Source organism: Hypanus sabinus, chromosome 17 (genome assembly GCF_030144855.1).
Source record: "Hypanus sabinus isolate sHypSab1 chromosome 17, sHypSab1.hap1, whole genome shotgun sequence".
In the NCBI taxonomy this organism is placed as follows: Eukaryota; Metazoa; Chordata; class Chondrichthyes; order Myliobatiformes; family Dasyatidae; genus Hypanus; species Hypanus sabinus.
The window spans coordinates 83701756-83717317 of NC_082722.1; the positions used below are offsets into that span (position 1 = coordinate 83701756).

At 47.9% G+C, this 15562-nt stretch overlaps 1 protein-coding gene across 7 annotated transcripts in view; it reads left to right on the forward strand.

Moving 5' to 3' along the window:
* LOC132407086 (Fanconi anemia core complex-associated protein 24-like) overlaps positions 1–15562 on the forward strand; it is a 195941-nt gene that overhangs the window by 92399 nt on the left and 87980 nt on the right. For all 7 annotated transcript variants that reach the window (XM_059993372.1, XM_059993366.1, XM_059993363.1 and 4 more), the window contains 2 exons: positions 3342–3441; positions 7490–7563. In XM_059993372.1, coding sequence (XP_059849355.1) covers positions 3342–3441; positions 7490–7563 — 174 coding nt within the window. The remainder of the gene's footprint in view (positions 1–3341; positions 3442–7489; positions 7564–15562) is intronic.

Consider the following 15562-nt stretch of genomic DNA (forward strand, 5'->3'; position numbering starts at 1 on the left):
TAGCCCAGGAAGTTATAGACCAGTGAGTCTTACCTCAGTGGTTGGTAAGTTGATGGAGAAGATCCTGAGAGGCAGGATTTATGAACAATTGGAGAGGTATAATATGATTAGGAAGGCTTAGTTAAGGGCAGTAAACACAAAGTACACTGCAGATGCTGTGGTCAAATCAACACGTACAACCAAGCTGGATGAACTCAGCAGGTCAGGCAGCATCTGTTTCAACGTTTCAGTGGCTCATTTCAACGGAATGTTCCCGAACTGCTGAGTTCATCCAGCTTGTTTGTACGTATTAATTAGTCAAGGGCAGGTCATGCCTTACGAGTCTGATTGAATTTTTTGAGGATGTCACCAAACATTTATGAAGGAAAAGCATTAGATGTAGTGTATATGGATTTCAGCAAAGCATTTAATAAGTTACCCCATGCAAGTCTTATTGAGAAAGTAAGAAGGCATGGGATCCAAGGGGACATTGCTTTGTGGATCCAGAACTGGCTTGCCCACAGAAGGCAAAGAGTGGTTGTAGACAGGTCATATTCTGCGTAGAGGTCAGTCACCAGTGGAGTGCCTCAGGGATCTGTTCTGGGACCCTTACTCTTTGTGATTTTTATAAATGACCTGGATGAGGAAGTGGAGGGATGGGTTAGTAAGTTTGCTGATGACACAAAGGTTGGAGGTGTTGTGGATAGTGTGAAGGGCTGTCAGAGGTTACAACAGGACATTGATGGGATACGAAACTGGGCTGAGAAGTGGCAGATGGAGTTCAACCCAGATAAGTGTGAAGTGGTTCATTTTGGTAGGTCAAATATGATGGCAGAATATAGTATTAATGGTAAGACTCTTGGCAGTGTGGAAGATCAGAGGGATCTTGGGGTCCGAGTCCATAGGATGCTCAAAGCAGCTGCGCAGGTTGACACTGTGGTTAAGAAGACATATGCTGTATTGGCCTTCATCAATCGTGGAATTGAATTTAGAAGCCGAGAGGTAATGTTGCAGCTATATAGGACCCTGGTCAGACCCCACTTGGAGTACTGTGCTCAGTTCTGGTCGCCTCACTACAGGAAGGATGTGGAACCCATAGAAAGGGTGCAGAGGAGATTTGCAAGAATGTTGCCTGGATTGGGGAGCATGCCTTATGAGAATAGGTTGAGTGAACTCGGCCTTTTCTTGTTGGAGCAACGGAGGATGAGAAGTGACCTGATAGAGGTGTATAAGATGCTGAGAGGCATTGATTGTGTGGATAGACGGAGGCTTTTTCCCAGGGCTGAAATGGTTGCCACAAGAGGACGCAGGTTTAAGGTGCTCAGAAGTAGGTACAGAGGAGATATCAGGGGTAAGTTTTTCACTAGAGTGGTGAGTGAGTGGAATGGGCTGCCGACAACAGTGGTGGAGGCGGATACGATAGGATCTTTTAGGAGACCTTTAGATAAGTACATGGAGCTTAGTAAAATAGAGGGCTATAGGTAAGCCTAATAATTTCTTTCTAAGGTAGTGACATGTTCTGCACAACTTTGTGGGCCGAAAGGCCTGTATTGTGCTGTAGGTTTTCTGTGTTTCTAAAAGAGCACGCCCTCAGTGCTGGAGGTCCCTAATAATGGATGTTGCCTTTCTGAAACACCGCTCCTTGAAGATATGCTAGGTACTTTATAGGCTTGTACCCAAGATGGAGCTGACTAAATTTACAACCCTCTGCAGCTTCTTTCGGTCCTGTGCAGTAGCCCCTCCATACCAGACAGTGATACAGCCTGTCAGAATGCTCTCCATGGTACATCAATAGAAGTTTTTGAGTGTATTTGTTGACATACCAAATCTCTTCAAACTCCTAATAAAATATAACCACTGTATTGCCTTCTTTATAACTGCATCGATATGTTGCGACCAGGTTAGATTCTCAGAGATCTTGACACTCAGGAACTTGAAACTGCTCACTCTCTCCACTTCTGATCACTCTGAGGATTGTAATGTGTTCCTTCATCTTACCCTTCCTAAATCCAGTTAGCTCTTTCGTCTTACTGATGTTGAGTGTCAGGTTGTTACTGCAGCACCACTCCACTAGTTGGTATATCTCTCTCCTGTATCCCTCTACTCACTACCTGAGATTCTACGAACAATGATTGTATCATCAGCAAATTTATAGATAGTATTTGAGTTATGCCTAGCCACACAGTCATGGGTATAGAGAGAGTAGAGCAGTGGGTGAAACACACATCCCTGAAGTGCGCCAACACTTGATCGTCAGCAAAGAGGAGTTGTTTTCACCAATCTACACAGCTTGTAGCCGTCCAATTAGGAAGTCCAGGATTCAATTGCAGAGGGAGGTACAGAGGCCCAGGTTCTGCAACTTCTCCACTGATCTCCCTCCTGGCATTTATCCTTGAAAGTGGAACAAATGCTATATCTGCTCCTACTCCACCTCCCTTACCACCATTCAGGGCCCCAAACAGTCCTTCCAGGTGAGGCGACATTTCACCTGTGAGCCTGTTGGGGTCATATCCTGTGTCTGATGCTCCTGGTGTGGCCTCCTGTATGTCAGTGAGACCCGACGTAGATTGGGAGGCTGCTTCGCCAAGGACCAATGCTCCATCCGCCTGAACAAGCTGGATATCACAGTGGCCACTATTATAATTCCACTTCCCATTGCCATTCCAATATGTCAATCCATGGCCTCCTCCACTGTCGTGATGTGGCTACACCTAGATTGTAGGAACAACACTTTGCATTGGCCTGGGTAGTCTCCAACCTGAAAGCATGAACATCGATTTCTCAAACTTCTGGTAATGTCCCCTCTCACCATTCCCCATCCCCTTTTTCCTCTTCCACTTTATCTCCTTGCCTGCTGATTTCCTCCCTCTGGTGCTCCCCTGCCTTTTCTTTCTTCCATGGCCACCTGTCCTGTCCTATTAGATTACCCCTTCTCCAGCCCTGTATCTCTTTTGCCTATCACTTTTCTTCCTCCCCCCACCTTTTAAATCTACTCCATCTTTTTTTTAATCTTCAGTGCTGCTGAAGGACTGGAATGTTGACTGTACTCTTTTCCATAAATGCTGCCTGGCCTGCTGAGTTCCTCCAGCATTTTGTGTGTGTTGCTTGGATTTCCAGCATCTGCGGATTTTCTCTTGTTTGTTTTAGACAGTAATAATTATATTTTAATTTGAATTTATTCACTATCTTGTAAATACTTAATGTTTGTACATTTTCTATGTAAATACACTTTTTAGTTTTGTTAAAGAAAATAAAAGGTGTGGTGCTGAGGAAGATTCACTCTGTGGGAGGGCTATGCTTTGTAGCGGGGAATTGCTATCCTGATATACCTGGTCCTAACTCTGGTGATTGTTTTGTTGCAGGGACGACATTGGCCAAGAGGAAAAGGCCCGATTTGGGGAGCTGTGCTCAGAAGAAAACAGTCATGGCAGGGAGTGGTTTGCGAAATACGTTAGTGCTCAGGTGCAGACAGTTGGTGGCTTAGTAGAAGGTTACAAGTTGTGATTGTGCTACACATATTCTGGCTTCAGTTATTGCTGGGTTTTGACTATAAGGAGACATAGGAGCAGAATCAGGCTACTCAGCCAATCATGTCTGTTCTATCATTCAGTCATGGCTGACCCTTTTATCCCCTCCTTAGCCCCACTCCCTGGCCTTCTCCCCATAGTCTTTGATGCCGTGTCCAGTCAGGAATCTATCAATCTCTGACTTAAATACACCCAATGACCTGGGCTCCACAGCTGCCTGTTGTAATAAATTCCACAGATTCACCATCCTCTGGCTAAAGAAATTTCTCCACATCCCTGTTTTAAGTGGATGCCCCTCTATCCTGAGGCTGTACACTCCTGTCCTAGACTACCCACCATAGGAAACGTCCTTTCCACATCCACTCTGTCTAGGGCTATCACCATTCAAAAGGTTTCAATGATATTCCCCCCCCATCCATAAATTCTAGCAAGTACAGACCCAGAGCCATCAAATGTTCTTCGTATGATAGCCCTTTCATTCCTGGAATCATCCTCTGCACCCTCTCCAATGCCAGCACATCATTTCCTAGATAAGGAGCCCAGAACTGTTCACAATACTTAGATGAGTCCTCACCAGTGCCTCAGCATCACATCCCTTCTGTTGTATTCTAGACCTCTTGAAATGAATGATAACACTGTATTTGCTCTCCTCACCACCAACTCAACCTGCAAATTAGCCTTTAGGCTGTTCTACACAAGGACTTCCCACGTCCCTTTGCATCTCAGATTTTTGGATTTTCTCCCTGTTTCGAAAATAGCCTGCACGTTTATTTCTTCTATCAAAGTGCATGACCATGCATTTTCCAACATTGTATTTCATTTACCACTCTCTTGCCCATTCTCCAAATCTCTCTTAAGTCCTTCTGCAGCCTCCCTGTTTCCTCAATACTACATACCCCTACAACAAATCTTCATATCATCTGCAAACTTGGCAACAAAGCCATCTATTCCAACATCTAAATCATTGATATACAGCATCAAAAGAATCGGTCCCAACACCAACCCTTACGGAACACCACTAGTCACTGTGCTTCAGTTAGCAGTTCTCTCAGGGACAGCTTCTGAGCAATATTTCAGAATCAGAATTGGGCTAAATATCACTGATATATGTTGTGAAATTTGTTATTTTGTAGCAGCAGGCCAGCCCAAGGCATAAAAATTACTAAGTTAGAATAGTAAATATATAAAATGCAAAAAGAGCAAATAGTGAGGTAGTGTTCATGGACAGTTCATAAATCTGATGGTGGAGGGGAGGAAGCTGTTCCTGAATCATTGAGCATGGGTCTTCAGGCTCCTGTACCTCCTCCCTGATGGTAGCAATTAGAAGAGGGAATGTCCTGGGTAGTGAGAGTCCTTAGTGAGGGTGTTAAGGTCTTGTACTCTCTCCAGGTGATACATTATGAATTGTCCAAACTTGCAAATTTAATTATTCTGTCTCAGCAAGTATTGTGGTGCAGCGGACCTCTAGTTGTCTATTCCAGGGAACATAGGGTATTCTGTCCTCCAAAATCTTTTAATTGCATTTATTTATTTAGAGATACAGCAGAAAAAAGGCCCTTCCAGACTTTGAGCTGCACTACCCAGCAACGCCCCAACAACCCTGATTTCACTCGAACCTAATCACGGGACAATTTACAATGACCCATTAACCTACCTGGGAGGAAACCAGAGCACCCGGAGAAAACCCATGAGTTCCATGGGGAGGACTTGGAGAGACCCCTTACAGAGAATGTTGGGATTGAACTCTGAGCTCTGACACTGTGAGCTGTGGTGCATAATTACATTTGTACATCTGCAGGAAAAGGGTAGGAGTCAGACAGTTTGAAGAGTTCGTTCTGAGAGCTTGTCACTGGCCTGCAGGACTGTATGCTTAGCTTGGTTGTCTGATTTTTAAACCTTTGTCACTGAATCCTGCACCACATCTTCTGAAATTCTGATCCTAAATAACACTGGATGATTTCTCAAAGAGTATGTAAATGCAAGAACAGAGCAGGTAGAACTGACTCAGACTTCCAGCAGTCCTCACCTCCGTGTGAAGTTTGCACATTCCCTTTAAACACAACAGGCCATTTAGATCACAATTCCAAGATCATGTCTATTCGACTGATGTAAATTCCCCCAACTAGTACAGTTGGATGACAGGTAAATTAGGGAGTCCCATCCCACAATATTAACTGTTTATACTCCTCCATAGGTACTTCCTGACCTGTGTGTTACTCTGGGCTTCTAGCATCTGCATTGTCTCTTGTGTTTATGAATTGGGGAGTTAATAGGGATTAACAGTGAGAGAAGATGTTGCAGAAAAATAATGAAGCATGGGAATTACTCTGAGGGCCAGTTTGGGCTCGATGGACCAAAAGGCCTCCCATGTCATAAAGAGTGATCGGAATCAGGTTTTTTTGCCAATGATTTGAATGATGTGAAATTTGTGATAGCAGTACAGTGCAAATATATAAAATTAAAAATTACAAAATAAGGAATAACGAGGAGTAATGTACAGATTCATTGTCCATTCAGAAATCTGATGGCAGAGGGGACAAGCTGTTTCTGGAACATTGAGTGTGGGTCCTTAGGCTCCCTGGTAGTGGTAATGAGAAGACAGCATGTCCTGGGTGGTGAAGGCAGCATGTCCTGGGTGGTGAAGACAGCATGTCCTGGTAGTGGTAATGAGAAGACAGCATGTCCTGGGTGGTGAAGGCAGCATGTCCTGGGTGGTGAAGGCAGCATGTCCTGGGTGGTGAAGACAGCATGTCCTGGGTGGTGAAGGCAGCATGTCCTGGGTGGTGAAGACAGCATGTCCTGTGTGGTGAAGGTCATTCATCACCACCTTGAGGCAACATGTTGTGAAGATGTCCTCGATGGTGAGAGACTTGTGCTCATAATGGAGCTGGCACCCTCTGCAGCTTTTTCTGATCCTTTGCAGTAGCCCCTCTCTACCAAACAGTGACATAACCAGTCCAAATGCTCTCCACCATACATCTGTAGGAAATTGCTAGGGTCTTCAGAAGCAGAATCAGGTTTAATATCACCAGCATATGTCATGAAATTTGTTAACAGTGCGTCAGCAGTACAATGCATTATGTGATAAATATAGAAAAAATAAATGAATTACAGTAAGTATATTTGTGTATTAAATAGTTACATCAAAAGTAGTGCAAAAACAGAAATATTTAAAAAGGTGAGGTGGTGTTAATGTGTTCAATGTCCATTTAGAAATCAAGACAGCAGGAGGAAGAAGCTTCAGGTTGACGTACCTGAGTGCCATGTCCCAGTTTGTCTGGGGAGGGTATTATGGCCACTATGTCTGTGACCATCAACTAGTAAGGACAGACTTTATTCCTTCCCTTTATTCTCATTAACTCCCTGCAGATTCTGTTGCCTGCCTACCCACCCACCTGGGACAGGCTATGGATGTAATTATGTAATTAACCGATCATCCTCAGTGTCTTGGATTGTTTTGGGGGACAATCTCACAGTCACCAGCAGAATGTACAAACTCTCTATGCAGGATCAAGCCCAGATCTCTGGCGCTGTGAGATAATGGCTGTACCTGCTGTCTGTTGTAATGCCCCAGAAGAACAGTACCAGAAACTTAATTACAGTCCCAGCAGCCAATGAGGGGATAGAACACGCACACAGGGGCCACAATGAGTGCAGTTCTGGTCACTGCACGAGATGTAATTCCACCAGAGAGAGGTCAATGGGGATTCCACAAGATTGAGCATTTTGGATGCCAGAACAGGATGGGCAATCTGCCTTTGTTTTCTATGGGTGAGGGAGGCTGAGATCTGGAACACATTGTCTGATGAAACATATTTGATAAATATTTGAAATGCCAAGACAAGTATTGGGAATACTTTGGGCCAGTGCTGGAAAATGGGATTAGTATGGATAGGTACTTGATATCTGGCATAGACAGATGGGCTGAAGGGTCTGTTACTGTATTCCAGTGCTTTGACTCTGAATTCTTTCCATCTTCCCAGCGGTGCCATTCCAAATGCATTTCCGAACATGCTTTCTACCGATTGGTGCAGTCTTTCGCTGTGGTTCTGTTTGAGTGAGTATTTTTTCATTTGTGTTTGAGTTTCTTGTAGTATTATGACCATTTCCAGTTGCCTCATTATAGGAAGGATGTGGAAGTTTTAGAGAGAGTGCAGAGGTGATTTACCAGGATGCTGCCTAGACTAGAGAGTATGCCTTATAGCAGTGGTCCCTAACCACCGGGCCGCAAAGCATGTGCAAGGAAATGATATGATCTGGCGGTATGAAACAATACGGGTCAGCTGCACCTTTCCTCATTCCCTGTCGTGCCCACTGTTGAACTTGAACACACATGAGGTCATTACAATACCCTAGTGCCAGGGATCACTGGTTGGCCTTGGGTAACCGGCTGCCTCGTGCGGCCGGCGAGAAGTGCCGTTGCTACTGGCCTGGAGTGCGGACAGATGGGCGCCGCCTCTAAACCTGTTCAGCACACCGAATGTTTGTGGGGAACTTGGTGCTAAAATATTCACAGATGACCTAAATCAGGCTCATGATTTTCTAAGTAGCAGAGCAGCTACCTCGCTGCGATCTACTGAAAGTCATCCCTCGAGCCAAACTTTTGTCGGCCGATAGATCCTACCTACCTACAAGGAGGGCAGGCACGCGTCCTGTTGCACTCCTCCTCGCTCGGTCGGTTGCTCTCTCCGGACTGCGACTGCTAGGGCCCCGGCACGGGGACCTCTGGCCCTTACCTTGTCCTCTCACTGGTGTGTTGCAATAATTTTATATGTTCATACGAGGAAAATATGCACTGTGTGTTTAATATCCCCCAAATGTTACTTAAAATGTTATGATGCTATTGACTTATAAGTGAGTTATAATTGACTTATCACTATGTTCATACAAGGAAGATAAGCACTGTGTGTTCAATATTAAATTCATTAGATAAACCCTTTTAGAAACGAAATTGAGTGTATTAGCCACTTATAAGTGACTTATAGTTGACTTATCACCTATATTCCAGTTGTGATTAACACCCCCACCTCCCCCACACCCCCCCCCCCCAACCGGTTGGCCAGTCCCCCTGTCTTATATGAAAGGTTGAGTGTGTTAGAACTTTTCTCTTTGGAGTGAATGAGAGGTGACTTGATAAAAGTGTTCAAGATGATAAGACCTATAATTCAAGTGGTCAGCCAGAGACTTTTTCCCAGGGTGGAAAGCTAATACAAGGGGCATAATTTTGAGGTGATTGGAAAAAGTATAGGGGGATGTCAGAGTTAGGTTATTTACATAGTGGTGGGTGTATGGACTGCGTTATCGGGTGGAGGTAGAAGCAAATAGAATTGGAACAATTAAGAGACTATAAGATAGGCCCTTGGGTGAAAGAAAAGTGGAGGACTATGTAGGAGGAAAGGGTTAGATTCATCCTAGAGTAGTTACAGAGTTGGCATAAAATCATTGGCTAAGGATGTGATGTTCTGTGTTCTGAAATGTAATCAATTGCATATACCACATACTCTGGCATTTTGAAAACAATACGTTGATCTTCCCTGCCCCTTCTACAAACTGCCCTGCAGACCCTTGGCCAATAACTCCACATGACCTCCCAGACCCAACACCTCCATCACCAAATAGACCGGGGCAGTGGGTGCGTGGGACACCGCTTTCTGCAGCTGCCCCGACAATGCACGGGCTTATCATTGGTCCCTTTAACACCTCTAGATCTAAATGATGGAATTCTCTCCCCTACTGCACAATGAGGTCACCTCCACCAGGACATCAGCAGCTCACCGCGGCCTTCTTGAGGGCGGTGAAACCTGGTCATTCTGGGACACTGTTAACCCAAAAAATCAGTGTGCACTTGTTAACAGCTGCCACCCACAGGCTGTGTGGCCTCACAGCTAACTCTACCCTTCTGTGTTGCTCCATCTCCCACGCTGCCAGGAAGGTGTGGAGTTAGTATCTGCTGGCTGGTAGGGCTCATGACTCGGAAATAGATGCGCATGTGTGCAGCTGTGATGTGAGGACATGTCTGTGTGGCCGCTCACAGTTTCCCACTGCTGCCCACACAGAGACTAGCCTCAGCCATGTTGCTGTCTGTGTTTGTGTGAACCCAAATTCAAGTGAATATTTACCCTCAGGAGAAGAGGAAAGGAATTGGAAATTAAAATGTATAATGAAAATATGTAAATAGCAAATTTTAGTCGATAAGTTTCAACCCTTATAGAAACGTTGTGCATGATGCAGGCAGCGAAACTGTTGCAGCAGAGTAGTTCACATTGCTGCCCCTCTGTTCTGTGGGAACTGAGATGAGAATTCAGTGGCATGGTGGCGCAATGGTTAGTGTTTACACTTCAGCATCAGTGATCAAGATTCAATTCCCACTGCTCTCTGTAAGGAGCTTGTATCTTTTCCCTATGACCGTGTGGGTTTCCTCCCACATTCCAAAGACATAACGGTTAAGGTTCATAAGTTACAGTTGTGCTACGTTGATATTGGAAGCACGACGGCATTTGTGGACTGTTCCCAGCGCATCCTCAGACTGTGTTGGTCATTAACACAAACAACACATTTTACTGTACATTTCAATGTACCATATGAATCAGAATCGGGTTGAATATCATTAGCATACTGTATGTTGTGAAACTTGTTATTTTGAGGCAGCAGAACATTGCAATACATAATAAGAAAACAATAAAGTACAATAAGATACATATACTGTGATAAGTAGTGCAAAAAGAGAGAAAAAATACTGAGGTAGTGTTCACGGGTTCATTGTCCATTCAGAAATCTGATGGCAGAGGGGAAGGAGCTGTTCCTAAAATGTTGAGTGTGTGTTTGCAGGCTCCTGTATCTCCTCCTTGATGGTAGCAATGAGAAGAGATGGGTGATGGGGGTCCTTAATGATGTGTACAATGTCCTGTGTATGTTACTCAAAATGGGTTTTTTGGTTTGTTAAGAGTAGGAATGCTTCTTTGATAAGTGTTTCTCTCGCAGTTGTTTTGCTTTATACTTGTTGATATGGTAATTGTATTCATTTGTTAACCAATGGGGAATGTTATTTTGTCTTGTGAGGCTGGGAACTTGGGGGAGGGGTTTTTCACGGGCTTTTTGGGAGAGAGCGGGAGGAAGATGTCGAGGAAGGTGGACGTGCGCTGCACTGCTCGGAAGACCACCGGGCGTGGTCCTAGGTGCGAAGACGTGGAGGTTGGAGGCAAGCGACGAGGGGTCGAATGGTTCAATGTTTGAGCTCCAACGATGTGCACTAAACTGACTGAACTTTAATAAGTTGGCGCCTTTTTGTTTGTTTACCTTGCATATATATTGTATTGCCTAATACTCTTTTAATTTTAGTAAACTCTTTAAAGTGTATTTCATAACGGTATTCGTTGTGGGTTTGATACTGTGGGGGGGTGCGAGGCATAAACTCGATTCTCACAGCACCTGCGTGTATGGGCGGTGGGATTGGTGTGTGGCTGGATCTCCTTTTCCCCTAGACATATAGCAGCCTGTTGGGTAAGTGTTACATTTGTGGGGTGCTCGTCCCGGATTGGATTGTCAGGGGCTGTGGAATCGCACAGGCAGCAGAGCGGAGATGGATAGAGAGAAGATTGTTAGCTGGTGCGAATTTGAAGGTGTACCGGCGCAGTATGCTTGTGCAGTGAGCGGATTGAATTTTCGAGTTTTGGGAGACGCGATAGTGCAGGGCTTAAGTTCGGTGAAGGGTATTGGGCAGGTAGAATTTGTAGCTAGATGGTGTGGTAAAGAAGTGGAGTCTAGCTGGGTGTTGGTTCGTACGAGTGCTGACGACAGGACGGTGGAACTGCCGGCGACGGTCAGTGTTCCGGGGGAGGAGGGGCCGTGGGGGCTCCACACCCTCTCCGAGGATGAGGCTGAGGAGCTAGAGCTAGAGGTGGACCCCAGAGAGGTGCCTGGCACTAGTAAAGGGAGGTGGGAGAAGGGAGTCGTGACTAAGCCCCGCTCCCCAGGTAGGGTGGAAGCCTCAGAGCTGGCAGCCGCACTTAATTCCCTGGTGGGGGTGGCCGAGAGGCCACGGCTGAAGCTGGGGGTGTTCTCCGGAACTAAGCCTAATCCAGACGGGGAGGTGGACTATGAGACCTGGATTGAGCATACGTCTTTGATGTTAGAGGAGTGGCCAGGCTCGGAGGAGGAGAAGAGGCAGCGATTGGTGGGAAGTTTTGAGGGGTTTAGCAGCCAAAATAGTCCGGGAGTTGAAAGCTGAGAAGCCTGGGGCCTCAGTGGAGGAATGCCTAGAAGTTTTGGAGGGAGCGTTTGGGTTGTCAGGGGAACCCTGGCTGCTTTTAGCGGAGTTCCAACGCCTGGAACAACGGAGAGGGTAAAAGCTCTCCGAGTACATATTTTGGATGGAGGGGATGCTCTCGGGGCTGCGGCGCCGGGGGGTAGTGAAGGCGACTGACTTGGCTAGCCTGAGGATGAGTCAGCTATTCAGTGGCTCTCTGGAGGAGGACAAGGTGGCGTGGACTATCCGGCAGGCTTATAGGAAAGGCCCCCCTCCATCGTTTGGGCAACTGATTAGAGAGGTGCGGGAGGAAGAGAGAGCGTTGGGGCGGAAAAGGGGCGCGGGCCTACGGGAGCGATCTTCAGCGATACAGGAAGTGGTGGCTGGGTGGAGGATTGACAACCCCCCAGGGAGTAGGGAACCCCCTCTGGAGGGGAGGGACAGGGGAGGTACCCACTCCCGGGGGCGACCAGTGCAGTGGGTTAGGAGCGGGAGCCGTCCTGGGAGAGGAGGAGCGGCCGGCAGTGTTTGCTTTAACTGTGGGAAAGAGGGGCATTTCAGGCGGGACTATGGATGGCCGAGGGTGTGCTATAGCTGTGGAGAGGAGGGACACTTTAGGTGGGATTGTGAGAGACAAGGAGTCCCGCGGAGGACAAGCCCCCCTACGACTAAAAAAGGGAGAGGTGTCGGGAAACTTAGGAGAGGCTCAGTGAGGGAATGGACTGGAGCCTCTGGAGGAACACGTTCCCAGAGATCAGCTGGAAGACCACTGGGTGCTCACGCCTCTATTCCGGATGGGCTGGTAGGACCCCGTGCCAGTGTGGGTCTACGGATAGAGGGAATTTACGCAAAAGCCGTTCTTGATACGGGATCGCAGGTGACCTTATTGTACTGGTCTTTCTACAACCAATATCTAAAGCATTTGCCCGTAACCCCATTTGACGCCCTGCAGATTTGGGGTGTGAGCGAGGGTGACTACCTGTACGATGGGTACCTATCGGTGAGATTGGAGTTCTCGGAGGGCGACGTGGGAGTGTCTGAAGCTATTGAGACGTTGGTGTTGTTGTGTCCTGACCCGGTGGAAACCGGTGGTGCTGCCCTCCTGGTGGGGACTAACTCCCCCATTGTGCAACGGCTCCTGGGAGCTTGTAAGGAGAAAGTGGGGGAAGACTTTCTGGAGACCCTCTCGGTGCATCCAGTGTTTCGAGCGGTGTTCGAAGAAGGGGTTGCCTCCCAAGGGCTGGACCCGGAGTGTAAACGAGGCTTCGGTGTGGTGTACGCAGGCGAGGCCCAGGGTGATCCGACCAGGGAAGGTAGCACTAGTGATGGGGACCCCCAGATTCCCAGGAGTGCCGAAGGGCGAAGCCCTGTTAGTAGACACCCCGGACGATCTTGAAGGGGAGACACGATTTCCGGCAGGGGCGCTGGTGAGGCCCGAAGTGCAGAGACCAGAGGTGGTACATGCGAGGCGTATAGCTATAAGTGTCAGGAACACCACGGCAAGAGAAATCACCTTTAAGAGGGGAATGCCGCTGGCACATCTGTTCCCGGTGACGGTAATGTCTAGCGCACCAGTGAGGACCCCTACCGGGGAGGGATTAGAGCATCGAAGGGAGCTGACTGCTGAAGCCTTTAACTTCGGGGATTCCCCAGTGTCGCCGGAGTGGAAACGCAGGCTAGTGGAGAAGATGCTGAAGATGGAAGCTGTTTTTTCTCAGGGCGAGTTTGATGTTGGCTGTTCCAAAAGCACTCACCACACCATCCGGGTGACGGAGGACACCCCGTTCCAAGAGAGATCCCGGCGTCTGGCTCCGGCAGATGTTGAGGACGTGCGACAGCACTTGTGCAAGTTGAAGGAGGCCGGAATCATAGCTGAGTCTCGAAGTCCTTATGCGTCCCCAATAGTGGTGGCACGGAAGAAGAATGGGAGAGTGAGCATGTGTGTTGACTACAGGACTTTGAATCGGCGAACTGTCCCTGATCAATATACTGTCCCAAGAGTCGAGGATGCGTTGGCCTGCCTGAGTGGTGCGAAGTGGTTCAGTGTGCTGGACTTAAGAAGTGGGTATTACCAGGTCCCGATGAGTGCGGCTGATAAAGAGAAGACCGCTTTTATCTGCCCGCTGGGGTTCTTTCAGTTCGAACGAATGCCCCAAGGCATATCGGGAGCCCCAGCCACCTTCCAGAGGCTCATGGAGAGAACTGTGGGGGATATGAATCTGTTAGATGTGCTGGTGTACCTGGATGATTTGATTGTATTCAGATCGACTTTGGAGGAACATGAGGAGAGGCTGTTGAAGGTGTTGGGCCGGCTTAATGAAGAAGGGTTGTAGCTTTCCCTAGACAAATGCCAGTTCTGCAGGTCATCGGTTAGCTACGTTGGCCATATCATTTCGCAAGAGGGAGTGGCTACTGATCCAACCAAGATAGAGGCCGTGACCACCTGGCCGAGACCCCAGAAAGTGGTCTCTGCGCTCATTTTTGGGGTTCTGTGGGTATTACCGCCGATTTGTGAAAGGATACACAAAAGTGTGTCATCCGTTGACTCAGCTGTTGTGTGGCTATCCCCCGGTGGGAAAGAAAAGGAAGGGGGACCCGAGACAGGATACTGGAGGATACTGGAACCCGGCGGAACCTTTTGGCTCAAGATGGGATGATCAATGTGAAGAGGCGTTCCGATCTTTGAAAAGGGCACTGACCCAGGCCCTGGTGTTGGCTTTTGCTGATCCCCAGAAGCCATATGTGCTACACACGGATGCCAGCCGAGAGGGTCTAGGGCCGTTCTGTACCAGGAGCATGGCAAAGCATTGAGGCCGGTAGCCTTTGTCAGCCGAAGCTTGTCGCCATCTGAAAGAAACTATCCCACTCACAAGTTGGAGTTCCTGGCGCTGAAGTGGGCGGTGGTGGACAAGCTGGGTGATTACCTGTACGGAGCCAAGTTTGATGTGAGAATGGATAACAATCCCCTCACTTATATTTTGACTTCGGCAAAGCTGGATGCCACAGGACATCGGTGGCTGGCGGCATTGTCGGTATATGATTTCAGCCTGAGGTACCACCCCGGAAGCAGGAATGTCAATGCGGATGCGTTGTCTTGTCGGGAGCTGGGGGAGGAGGAGAGGGACGAGGAGTGGGAGAGTGTCCGTGCCCCTGGAGTAAAGGCGTTGTGTCAGTTTGCTATCACCGTGAAGGTCGAGGGAAGAGAGAGGATGGAAAGAGCCATGGACCACTTGGGGGTTTTTGACGACGCCATACCCCTAGTTTACTGTGACCTGACCGCACTGCGGACTAAACAGTTGCCGGAACTGAGTCCGGGGGAAGTGGCAGCTGCTCAGCAAAATGACCCGGGCATTGGCACAGTGTGGAGAGCGGTCGAGAAGGGGGATGGGGCATTGGCTGAGAAGGTGAAACACCCATTCGTGCCTCTGTTGTTGAAGGAGTGGTCTCGGTTAAAGTTAAAGAACAAAATCTTGTACCGGGTAACGACGCCTCCGGACCAACCCCACTGTTGGCAACTGGTCCTGCCGGAGGAGTATCGACAGGCTGTACTCCAGGCCTTACATGATGATTCTGGACACTTGGGGGTGGAAAAGACATATGGATTACTCAAAGACCGGTTCTACTGGCCCTGGATAAGGGGGGAGTCGAAGAATACTGTAGGGGATGCCGTCGTTGCATCCGGAGGAAGACCCTGCCAGCGTTGGCGGCTCCACTGTCGCACTTGCAGAGTGTGAGACCTCTGGACCTGGTACGTATGGATTTTCTGTCGATCGGGCCTGACACCAGCAACACCGTGAATGTCTTGGTCATC